The sequence below is a fragment of the Semicossyphus pulcher genome, unplaced genomic scaffold (assembly GCF_022749685.1).
Source record: "Semicossyphus pulcher isolate SPU_LCO1_2020_fin unplaced genomic scaffold, fSemPul1.0.p SCAF_8, whole genome shotgun sequence".
Classification (NCBI taxonomy): domain Eukaryota; kingdom Metazoa; phylum Chordata; class Actinopteri; order Labriformes; family Labridae; genus Semicossyphus; species Semicossyphus pulcher.
The window spans coordinates 24,590,001-24,602,815 of record NW_027211759.1 but is presented as its reverse complement, the minus strand read 5'-3'; the positions used below and the strand labels follow the sequence as shown (position 1 = coordinate 24,602,815).

The 12,815-nt window shown below is 40.5% G+C and overlaps 1 protein-coding gene across 3 annotated transcripts in view; it reads left to right on the top strand.

Annotated features, from left to right (window-relative positions):
- Positions 1-12,815, top strand: part of wwp2 (WW domain containing E3 ubiquitin protein ligase 2) — a 59,968-nt gene that overhangs the window by 2,921 nt on the left and 44,232 nt on the right. For all 3 annotated transcript variants that reach the window (XM_069685908.1, XM_069685907.1, XM_069685906.1), the window contains exons 3-5: positions 4,122-4,278; positions 4,948-5,069; positions 6,599-6,736. In XM_069685908.1, coding sequence (XP_069542009.1) covers positions 4,122-4,278; positions 4,948-5,069; positions 6,599-6,736 — 417 coding nt within the window. The remainder of the gene's footprint in view (positions 1-4,121; positions 4,279-4,947; positions 5,070-6,598; positions 6,737-12,815) is intronic.

Sequence of the window (12,815 nt, the reverse complement as noted above, 5' to 3'; positions counted from 1 at the left end):
TCTGAGGTGTCCATCAGACAGAACGCGTTTTGCAGGCTGTAAAGGTGCACCGCACTGCCTTTTCTGTTGAAGCCTACGATTAAAAAAAAATCAGCTCGCTGCGCCTTTTTTTTCTGTAATTAAGACAACCACTGAATCATTAGCTGTCATTAACCTTACCATTATTTTGTAAACTGACAGATCTGTTCCTATTTATTTTGGCTAGCTAAAATACTTAACTTTGTGTTCAATACATTAGTTATATCTGCATTAAAAAATGGACGGGCGGAGGGCACTTGCTGTGGCTTTGATGGAGGGTGAGAGGCTGTTCCCAAATACATTAAACACGGAAACAGAGATCCGTGTGGGTACATGAGACCCTCAGAAAGAGGAAAGCTCAACGGTAAACTCGTTGTCGTCACCCCCACAGAAGGCCCGCCTCTCCATTTATCAGATTGGACGATGAGAAAAAACGCTGATGGCATCGGGCGCTTTTCTGCTTTGAGATGAAGTTTTTTCAACTCGAGGAGCTCAAAGTGTTTCCCCAAAAACGTGAGGCACACAGAGCCGGAAAAACGCAAGGTGCTCAGCAACGCAAAAGCAGCGTGCAAAAAGCGTCCCTCTCATTGAAAACAACTACAAAAAAGCCGCCCCCAGCTGCCTGATCTCTCTGATCGGGACCTTAGAGTGTAAAATAACTCAAGTACATTTTTATGTAAGTCTTAGTATGAAGCACTAGAGATCTGTCTCCACAAAACCTTGTTTACTTGTAAACAGGCCAAAGAAGTACAATGTGACCAAGATCTTCATTTTCGTTGTCCTTTTCTAAACAAACAATCCTCTTTCACTCACAGATCAGTCACAAACCTTCGGCATGATTCACTGATGATAGTTTGAACTCTGAACACCTCCTCTTTTACCTCACTGCTGTCTGTCTTTTCTCCATCCCCGCCCCCTCCTCTGACTCTGTAGAAGCTCATATCATATCTGCTGATTCTGGCACTCTTCTGCCCCTCTGTGTCTCTTACTTCTCTTTAGAGAGCTGAGGATGAGTCACATTTTTTATCCAGATGTTCATGAGTTCAGAGATCATCACCCTGACTCAGGCAGCACAGATCTGCTAATGTCTCGTCTGTGATAGAAGAAGTACAGACAGAAGCTTTTTCTCTCATCATTCATTCATCAAACGACTCGTCTAGATCAGATTCACCCTGAGAAACACTGCCTGAGGGCTCAAAATACTGCATAGACCAAAACACTGTGTTGTTGTTTTGTGCGTAGTAGCCAAGGGTATTTAAATACAAGGATAATGAAATATGTTCAGCTGGTAAGGTTAAATCTTTATTAATTTACGTATATGAACAGAGGCAGATTGGTGGGGCCAAGTTGTTTCACCGCTGAGCAAGCAGCGGAGGTAATAACAGAAGCGTAACAGAGGCATAACAGACGCATCACAGAGGTCTAACACAGGCGTAACAGAGGTATAACAGACACGTAACAGAGGCGTAACAGACGCATAACAGACGGCAGTGTTTCCGCTACATACATTTTGCAGCGGCGGCTTGCCTCATTGCCTCCGCTGCTTCCGATTTCTATAACGTGTCCTTAAGTTGCAATTAAACGACGGAGATTTCCAAATAAACAGTCGTTCACCGATGTCATTTGGTAACGTTCGATCGATCATTGTGATCACTACGTCATTAATAACATCCATCGTGCACACGTGCTGTTTTGAATTGCGAGAGAAAATATTTAACTTGTGTAACTTAATTACACAGACTGTGAATTAAAACATAATACAGTGAAGAAAAGAGTACAATTACAGTATGGACGACTACATGTGATGTGCTGCTCACAGAAATCATTGGTATATGCGAATAATTGCGATTAATTAATTACCCCCCCCCCCGCTTACCAGAGGCATAACAGAAGCGTAACACACGCATAACAGAGACGTAACAGAGATATAAGAGATACATTACAGAGGTGTAACAGAAGCGTTACAGAGGCATAAGAGATGCATAACAGAGGCGTAACAGAAGCGTAACAGAGGTGTAACAGATGCAAAACAGAGGCATAACAGAGGCATAACAGAGGCGTAACAGAGGCGTAACAGAGGCATAACAGAGGCATAACAGAGGCGTAACAGAGGCGTAACAGAGGCATAACAGACGCGTAACAGAGGGAGGCGTAACAGAGGCATAACAGACGCGTAACAGAGGGAGGCATAACAGAGGCATAACAGACGCGTAACAGGCATACCAGACACATAACAGAGGAGTAACAGAGGCATAAGATACGCATGACAGAGGTGTAACAGAGGCGTAACAGATGCAAAACAGAGGCGTAACAGAGGGAGGCGTAATGGAGCCGTAAAGTTTTCTTCAGTTTGCAATCCCGAAGTGAAATCAGGACGAACAAATCAGTTCTCATATGACACATGCACACACGATTCTCAGCAGGCCTGCAAGAATTCAAAGCCTCTAAGCCTGTTTAAGCCCAGCTGTAGACTTTAACCACAGTCACAGAGTTCCCAATAGATTCAGTGAAATAATGTGAAGTGTAGAGCGGTGAATTCAGACTTTCATAAATTCTCTGGAGTTTGGAGTACAGGAGTACACTGCAGTCATGTCATGCATTTATCGAATAAGATTGTTACAGTCCAACTGGTGAGGAAACTGAATCACTAAACAAGGTCATATTTAGGCTGCAGAAGAAATCTGATGTAGGCATTGAAAGTCCTTGAAAAGTCTTGGAAGGTTACACAAGGTCTGCAGTGTGAGCACCTCCTTGCAGTGTGCCCACACACACATGTCTCTCAGCTGATATTTTATTTAACACCAAGGCCTCACTGTGACCATTTAAGGATTTTCCTGGTTGCCAATCACATTAAAATGAATGGTGGTGGTACTGCAAATGTTTTTCTTTCTTCCAGTAGAGGGCGATGTTTATGTTTGTGTGTTTGCTTGCCCCACAACCATCACACAAATTATATCCACAAATTACAACACGGTAAACACGTGCGGGTTGATAATGATAATTAAGAAAAATACATTATTTATATAGCAACTTCCAAACAGGGTAAATAAATCTAAGTACTTTACAATAACGTGAATAAACAGAAGAATAAATCAAGATAGGCAAATTAAAGTGAAACACTGTGTGAAATCAAACACACAGCAGACAAACAGGCTCCAAATATGAAGAAAAGAGGTGTACGCTAAGAACAATACAATATTTAAAATTTGCAAAACAAAGGAATGCGTACGAACAATGAAATATGTAACACAACAGAATTTAAAGCAAACAAACACACAGCTGGAATAAAGACAATCTAGTTTTGAATGATTAGGGGGGTAATTGAGGTCTCTTTGCTAAGTAGCAGGCAGTGGCATTTAAAATTTAAAAAACGATATAAAATAGCAACTGTGATGCTGCTATTTAAAAAGTAGTAGCATAATAACATTTCAATGATGATTTCTTTTTTGCATTAATATATAACGTGCATAATAATATCCACCCAGCCAAATGCAATAAGTAGCCTGCATCCAACCTACAGCCATAAACGGCACACACACACACACACACACACACACACACACACACACACAAATACACAAATACAGTAACTGACAATAAGACCTTCACCAGTTCTAGGTATTTGTTTTGGGTATAAACAGACAACTACATTTCAATAATTTGAGAGATTTCCTTCATTTTGGGGAAGTGAAGTGCTTTAGACACGTAAAATGTAAAATTGCATATATTGTAAGCAAGAAAGCAATTTAAAATATGTAATCATATATTTTTCTTAGTGTGTATATGTGAGGATGCTGACTGCTGTGTTTCTCTATACATCTGCAGGGCTATTTCAGGCGCAGGAGTATCACTGGTTTGCATAGTGGTGAACAGTATAATATTAAAAAATACTGTGAGGTTTTTTTTTATATGAAAGCAGAACCAATGACTGTTATAAGACTAGAAAAATATTGTGGTTGCATTCTTTGTGTCCTGACACTTGCATCTCTAGCTCTGTATTCGTTCGTCCTTTGAACTAGTATTATAAGATGAACACCACCTTTTTCACTTCCTGCTGATTGTAAGTTATCCCTTTATAACTGTCCTTCTTCATCTGTTCTTAGTGGTTTCAGCGAAGCCTCAGTCTCCCAAGCTGCCTAAATGTCACTCTCGGCTCAGCTCCTTTGTGGAGGTGACTGCCGACGGCCTGAGCAGTGAAACCAAAAAAACAGGCAAACGCAGCGGACACCTCGAGCTGCAGTGGAATGAAGACCTCACCCTGTAAGACGACACAAACACGCACTGACTTTTATACAATCCTGTATTGTATTGCTATTACATTTGCTCAAACAGTTCAAATCTATTGCATTTATCGTACTCTGTTGTTATCTGTGTACACATATGTATGTACAATTGAGGTCCAAATAACAGATTAATTTACTGTAATTGTAGCTAATTCTGCTGTGAAATCTGTTATATAAGTAAATTAAATTAAAATTAAATAACATTTAAAACACACCCTGTGGTTAAACAGGAGTCAATAGTAAGATGTATAAAGACACAATGATATTTGTTTCTTTTTATTCATGATATATATTTGCAGGGCTACTCGACCAATAAATCACCCACTATTTTTAAAACCAATAATTTTTAATGCAAAAATGGCATTAAATGCTCTTTTCAACCCATCTTATGTGAGGATTTCCAGCTTCTCTGTTATATCATATCAAACAGATTACTGTTCGTTTTCTGGAAAGACAATCACAAACATTAAAGAAACTGTGAAGGACATTTTCACTATTTTTTTATATTTTAAAATCTCAAATTTTAATCAATCAATGTAGAAAATACTAGTGAGTTTAGTGAATTTTAAATGTTATACCATTTTGTTAGAGTGGTATCAGGCCTCAGTTGAATATATGTGAGTTCATGTTGCCTTGTGTTTGCCAGAAATGTGACGCCTCAGAGTCGCCTGGATCTGAAGCTGTGGAGCTGCCACACCCTGAGGAAGGAGCTCCTGGGCAGCGCCACCATAGACCTGCTCGACACACTGCGCTCCCATGATGGCAAGAGTAAGGACACACACACATCATGACGTTGTTCTCCATAGTGTTCAACGAGGTGCAAAACGTATTCCCAACATTTAAGCAGTATATGGACAAGTAACAACCAATAGACGAGTGTGAATTTACAGCTCACATTCAGGAATGTTTATTAAAATCTAATAAACAGAATTAAAAAGCAAAAAGAGAATAAGAGAGAGGAAAGAGGAAGAGGAGATCAGGTGACTTCTATTTGGCTTTTTAAAAGTTTTTTCTTCTGAAGCTCTGTAGGCCGAGTCAGACGGTCCAGATTTACTGAGACTAAAAAACTAAGGATGTGTTCAGGTGCTCCTTGTAAACTCAGAAAGTCAAAATTTCAGTTTATCACCAAGAAGTTGTCCACAAAATGCTGACAAATTCTTACGTTTACAGTACTGAACAACTGAACTGGCACACAGTGTGTATGGTTAACAGTCAGTTTATCCATGTAAAAAAAGTGAAGTTAACACCTGGCATCCTTTCTTTACACTCTACACTGGTCCTCTTCTAATCATGTACTTAGCAGTAAATTAGTGATGATCGCCCTTTAAACATTTCAATAACAACTGGATTGAATGGATTATGGGATGCTGATTACAGAGGGTACACAGGATATCCTCCACATTGAGACAGGCTGGATTTCTCAACCACATTGAAAGAAGCCTTTGAGTCTGATGAGACTGATTATTAGATATTTGGTGGGGGCTTTAAACCTGCTCAGTCTATTACCTACAGTATGAACATTGAATTAAACTTGTCAGTCTTTAAACTGAGTCTTACACTCTTTCTTACTGCTCATAACCATACGTGTGAATTGCAGAACAGGTGATAAACCAATATAACTTTATCACATTATGTCACGTAGGGAGAATATTCCGGTCTACCATCCTATAGATGTTTGATCTTTAGAGTAATAAAACGCCTGTTAATATTAGAGAATTTCCTTAATTGTCCAAAGCTTCAGGACATTTACCTGACTCATTCAGGTTTCCACTGGATATCGAAAGGTTTATTCAGAGGGATAGTGAAGTAGATACATACGAAGCCAGTGCAACGCATACTTGTGAGGCTGTGTCACAAATATCTCATCAGTAACTTGAGGTGAAAATTCCCTTTTTGCTTTTGGTCTGGACACACATTAATGGTTCTTTTAAAACGGTTAAAACTAATGGTGAAATTAGAGTCAGTGACTTATTGGAAGCTTGTCTAATCCTGTGTTGGAGGAAATTGAGCAATATGATGTAATGCCCTCAAGGGTCTTTTGCTTAAACCTGCCAACATGTCATTTCCCATCATACGCCACACACGATTACTGGATGTTTCAAACTTTAAAGTTTTGAAACCTGAGCGCTGAAACATGTTTTACCTGATTGCAATACAATAATTCTCATTTTGGAGCATCAACACAGAAAGTCTGATTTCCTCCCTCCAACTCAACCTTTCCTCTTCTCACCACCAACTTTTGTCGTTGCACCTTCTCCACCACTCATCCTCTCTGTCGTCCCTCCTCCCCCCTCTAGTGGAGAACGTCCAGATGAGTCTGGAGCTGCAGACGGAGAACAAAGGCTCGGTTGTAGCGGGAGGAGAGCTCAACGTCTGTCTGGACGGCATGGCTGTTGATCTGGGCTCGCTGCCCAATGGCAGCACAGCAGCAGACAGTGAGTCCCGCCTTTACCACACACACACACACACATACACACATGTGCGTGCGCAGGCACACACTCACAGAGGTGTAGGTAATAACACAGAAAATTACAATGAATGCTCACATGTATATATAGGTGTTTTATAGAAAAGAAAGGCCCTCCCTCAGTATGAACTAATAAAATATAAAGATCAATTATCCCTGTGGGGAATTTTTAAAGACGACTCACTGCGGAAAATAACATAAAACAAAAATAGGAATAGGGATGCCAAACATCATGTGGGCCAGTAATTCATCATGAAAACTCGGGATGTACCCATGTCAGAATTTTGCCACTTAATCAGCTGTTAAACTTTTTAAAGGTTTAACAGCTTGTTAAATGTTAAAAGTTTTGTTTTATCAGTTTAGTTTTTTGTTTTTCTGGTGTGGCAGAGGCTCAAAAAAGGCATCCCTACCTTTAAACAAGCTACTGATAGCTCCGCTTCCAGTCCCTCCTGACGTCTTTTCCACCCTGGAGTGTCTGTGATACATTGAATTTTTTTATGCGAAATTGCCTTATCGAGTGATTTCTCCTGTTTGAATCCTGAACACTGAAAGGTCATTTTAAGACCCAGCTTGTGAAGTTTACAGCCTGTCATGTTGTTGCTCCTGCATTACTTTGTGTGCAACGATAAAGGGGACAAATTTTAGCTATTTAATCAATTTTCTATGATTCTAATGTGTTTTTGAATCATGTTGGTAAAGTGTTTTGCTTTAAAAATTGTATACATATTTTAATTAAATTATTTTTCGGAGCCTCTCCTTCCTCCTGAACCAAACAAGCTGTTTTGTCATTTCAAAGGTTAGACCTTAGCCACGATTGGCTGACAGTATTTGGAGTGACCGCGTAGCCCCTCGCCCACGTGTGCGACCCCACGTGGGGGTCACTCCAAAGTTGTAGAAAACATCAAAACGACTTGACTACAAGCTAGTACAAGAAGGCATCCTGAGGTGAATGACGGTGAATGATGATTGGTCGATTTCAGCCAAAGCAAAGTTCTACGTAGAAACCTGCAGCTGTTCTGAACGGCCCATTTCAGAAAAATTTAATTTTGGAAAAACACGTAATTATGCAGTTTTCACTTTTTCACTGTGAACAATAAACACCCCAAAATGTGAAACCCATGCAAAATATAAGATTATCCATTTAAAAGCTATGGCCCCTTTAAAGACTAAAGTGCAGAGACAAAATGTGAGTCGACGTTTAGGGTGCAGCCCTCATAAAAAAATATATGAAAGAGGATTAAAAACACCACGATAACATTTTTAAAAAATGGATTTGAATTGTGGATTTATGTATAAAATTCAGAAAACTTGTATGATTTTAAAGGTTATCCATAAGAAAGACAAACAACCTCAGCAACATTTAGGCTCAATAAATACATTATTAACTTTGTTAATAAGCATAAAATCCAAAGCAAAATCAACATCCAGAGGGATTTCTCAGTTTGGTTTAGGTTAAGGAAGTACAAGGTCTTCACTCTCCAGCAGGGAAGTATTAAAGTGAACATGCACACACTGTTTTCCCACAGAAACCCAGACAGCTTATTAGTACAGAACACGCCACAAAATTAAAGCACTCCTCCTCTCATTCTTTCCCCTCCCGTCTTTCAAATGTTCGTTAACATTGCCAACAGCCGCACATACACACGCATGCACAAGCATCTGTTTGTACAGTAGGATGCTTGTGTGTCTCCACTCCTGTAAGTGTGAGTGTTTTTCCCAGTTGGAAAAAGCCAAAGCTTTATATTGTGTACATGGCAACTTTTCAAAGCCACCTCTCACCCACATGGCTCTAAATTCAGTGTTTGTACCCATGGACATTTTGGTTTTTCTGTGGTGAAATGAGGGGTTTGCACCTCGTTTGTGTATTATTGTATATTTTTCTAGAGTAGAGTAAAATAATTTAGGTATGTTTTTTATTTAACATCTTAATATTGGTATATTACAGTCAAACAAACTACTTGACTTAATTAACAGAACTGGCCGAAAATACTTTTACCTCCAAAAGTCTCCAGGCCACGTCCACAGTTCATTTTACAATAGCGTGTTACAAAACAAACCAAATGAGCTTTTTTAACACTCCATCAGAACTTATCTCCATCTTTACTACCATGCCTGAATATAAATATCACATTCACAAGTAGTGGGCATGCATGTGTATTAGTTTTCTCTCATCCAAAACAGCATCTCTCCTTCTATGGCTTAAAACGGTGCATGACACAGGAGTGACTTGGAACTTGCCCCCTGTGCATGTAGGCAGTGGTAGCATTATAAAATATAGAATTTACTTGCAGTACAGCAGAAAGCTTAGACAACAAGGTCAGCTGTTATAATGTTGAATCAAAAGCTTCAAGTCCAAGCTTATTTTGTTTGTTGTCCCCTGAAAACGGGTAACGTAATAGGGACATGACTAATCAGGGAAGGACATGTTGTGACTGATAAGACCCGATTAGTAAGTGAAAGTGGGTGTTTGTGTATCATTTTGTGTCATACACTCAAATTGCAATTTTAAACACTAGACTATTAGCTTTTTCTGCTGTTTTTAAATATTGCATATTGCCCTGCTTATCATCTATTTTCACTGTGATGCTGTGGAATAATGGAAAATAACACTCAATGTATTTACAATGGTACAATGTGACATTTTCATTTAGCAGAAGCTTTTGTCCAAAGCTGCGTACATCTGAGAGTTAATACAGCACAAGCAACGATCAAGACAGGAACAAAGTCAGTAAGTGCCAACAAACAGCTTCAAGTGCGGCTGGACACAGGTGCAGACGGGTGCTGATAATTAAATTACATTAACCTTATTTGCCTTTAGTGTTACGACCTGCATCCTCAGTATATCTGCTGGATTTTTATTTGCACTGACTGATTAATTTAAATTCATATAGTGCCAAATAGTACGGAATAATAATCTCATGAGACTTTTTATATAGAGCAGAAACCTCGAGCAGAACCAGACTCGTAGATGGATAGCCATCTGCCTCGACTGGTTGTGTCAAACCTGATAACAATAGAGCCCAGTTTTTTAAAAGTGCAAGTGTGAGCCTGTATGTGTTGTTATTTTAGCACAGTCTGGGTTTCAGTGGACAGTTTGGACAATGTTTGAATAGTGTGTCAGAACTTTTCTGTCCTGCCAAGAAAAACATGTAAAAAATATTGTTAAATTGAGAGTAACTTAATACCCGGGCAAGATGTACAGCTGCGCTCTTGCCCGGGTACCACTTCAGCCTCCGCTGACTTGTATTCACTGAACTTAAACACTTACATAAAAGAACACTTAATCTCCATGCGCATGTGTTAGTGTTCCCAAATCAGTGTAAAATAATTTCAGAGCCTGTAGAGGAAGGATTTCAAACCCTCCACAGGTTTATTGACTCTCGGTCAGCAGTGTTTCCCGCTTCCAGGCACTGCACTAACATTTTACTTTCCTTTATGGTTTGGAAGCGAATACTAGATGTCTTTTAACAAACACACACTTATTAAGCTGCTCTTAAAACCATAGCCACATCCATGCATCCATCTCCTCTCTGTGTCACACACGCGCACACATACTCGCACAAACACGTACAAAAAAGGCTTTTCATGGAGCGCCACACAGAGTCCACAGTGTCTTCTGCTGAATGAACACTGGCCAGCAGTAAAGGCCAAGGCCTGCCACAGCACAGGCTGTATAAATGTGTCTCTTTGTGACTGTCAAGATGTTAAGAGAGGTTAAGAGGAGGTGTGTTATGGGTGTTTTTGTTTATGTGCATGTTGTTGTACCGCACATTTTAACAAGAACAGCAAAATGAGAAGATTCTATGAAGGGGGGAGGGTCGTGTCCTCACTCTTAAAGTCAGCTATTTACGGATAGACGCCAAGTTTTTTAAGCACTGAGCCAACGTGCCACCCAGCCTCTTAGTACATTTTTGGTGGCACAACACAGCCTTTCTGAACTGTGACACGTCCATAAATAGAAATACATTGACAGAATAAAAATATATCTTTAAAAAAAGAAGTATTTAAATGGAGAACTCAAGTTCTTTTTATACATATGGTACATTTATTCTTTGACCACCTTGTAGTTCTCAGTTTTAGCGGTAGAGGGAGCTAATCAAAGCCCTGAAGCAGCAACATAGAAACAGAACATGACGATGGTGTGCAAGTTTGTGTGCTACACCGGCTAAAGCTCAGAGTTTCAGGAGCCACCCTATTGGATTTGCTACAGATACGACAAAGGAATCAGTATGTTTGTAGATCTGTAACGAGGGCGGCCAAAGAGTAACTGTATGTGGCCACAGGCCATAAGACCGAGGTTAATGCTAGACCCTGCTGTTTGTGTAGTTTGTGCTCTATGCTTTTTTGGAAACACTGTACCATTGGTAAGGGTCCCCAAAGTGCCTCCAAAGCCATAAAGTTCTGGAACATAATAGTTCTACCTTTTGGAAATCTGGCTCTTCAAATTTAAGTTACAGACATCAGCCAGGTGGCTTATCATAGCATAAACTACATCGTATAAATGACACATTTTGGTGTTTCTTGGGGGTCTATTTCTAGGACAGGAGCAGGGACTTTCTATGTATTGAACAATGAGCCGAAATATGTTTATAAATGTGTAATAATGTGTGTTTATTTTTGTAACTGTCCATGTAACTTTGTGCAAAAACGAATTCTAGTTACTTGATTTATTACCTCAGCAAACACTTTGCTAATTGGTTCATTGTCTTAATCACTAGTTTCAAGTCATCTTAATACAGTATGAAGTTCAGTTTGGAAATTATTGACCTAATTACTGTAAAATAGACCAGGGGTTCCCAACTGCTAGGTCGCGGGTCAGTACTAAACGACCCAATAGGTGTCTGTGACATTCCAAACATACACAGTCAGAATCATCGCATGGACTGTGCAAAGTGTGCAACCACACTGGGCCTCGCACCTCGCAGCAACACTTCAAAAGTAGCCCAATTCAGCTGGAAAATCACAGACCTGGCAACCCTGGCTTTCGCATCCCATGACGTGATATGAAACTTTGTTTGATCATGAAGCCTGATGCTCCTCTTCAGCTCTGTGTTATCAGTGAAGTATATGAATTACACAGCATATGGACATATGACAGCATGTGGAGACGCAGTTTATACACTGCTCAAAGAAAGTAGGGGAACACTTAAATCAAACATCAGATCTTGATGAACGTATAATTCAGGTTGAAAATCTTTACTGATGTACATTGTATTATTTGTTGAGAAGAAAATGATGAGGATTCAAAATCACACCCAAAATCAAAGTAAAAAATTGAAATCACAGGCTGATCCAACTTGCGTGAATGTCATCATGGCAACTCATGATGTGACTCAGTAGTGTGTATGGCCCCCACGTGCCCGTATGCACTCCCGACAACGTCTGGGCATGCTCCTGATGAGTCGGCGGATGGTGTCCTGGGGGATCTCCTCCCAGACCTGGATCAGGGCATCAGTGAGCTCCTGGACAGTCTGTGGCGGTACTTGGCAGCGTCTGATGCACTGATACATAATGTCCCATAGGTGCTCAATTGGATTTAGGTCAGGGGAACGAGAGGGCCAGTCAATGGCATCAATGCCTTCGTCATCCAGGAACTGCCTACACACTCTGGCCACATGAGGCTTGGCATTGTCCTGCACTAGAAGGAACCCAGAGCCCACGACACCACCATAAGGTCTAACAATTGCGTGGAGGATTTCATCCTGGTACCTAACAGCAGTCAGGGTACCATTGGCTATGACATGGAGGTCTGTGCAGCCAAGGAAATGCCTCCCCAGACCATCACTGACCCACCGCCAAACCGGTCATGCTGGATGATGTTACAGGCAGCATAACGTTCACCACGGCATCTCCAGACTCTTTCACGTCTGTCACATGTGCTCAGTGTGAACCTCCTCTCATCTGTGAAGAGAACGGGGTGCCTATGGCGGACCTGCAATTCTGGTGAATGCTAATTGAGCTGCACGGTGCTGGGCTGTGAGCAAAGGTCCCGTTAGAGGATGTCAGGCCCTCATGCCACCCTCATAGAGACTGTTTCTGAGTTTGGT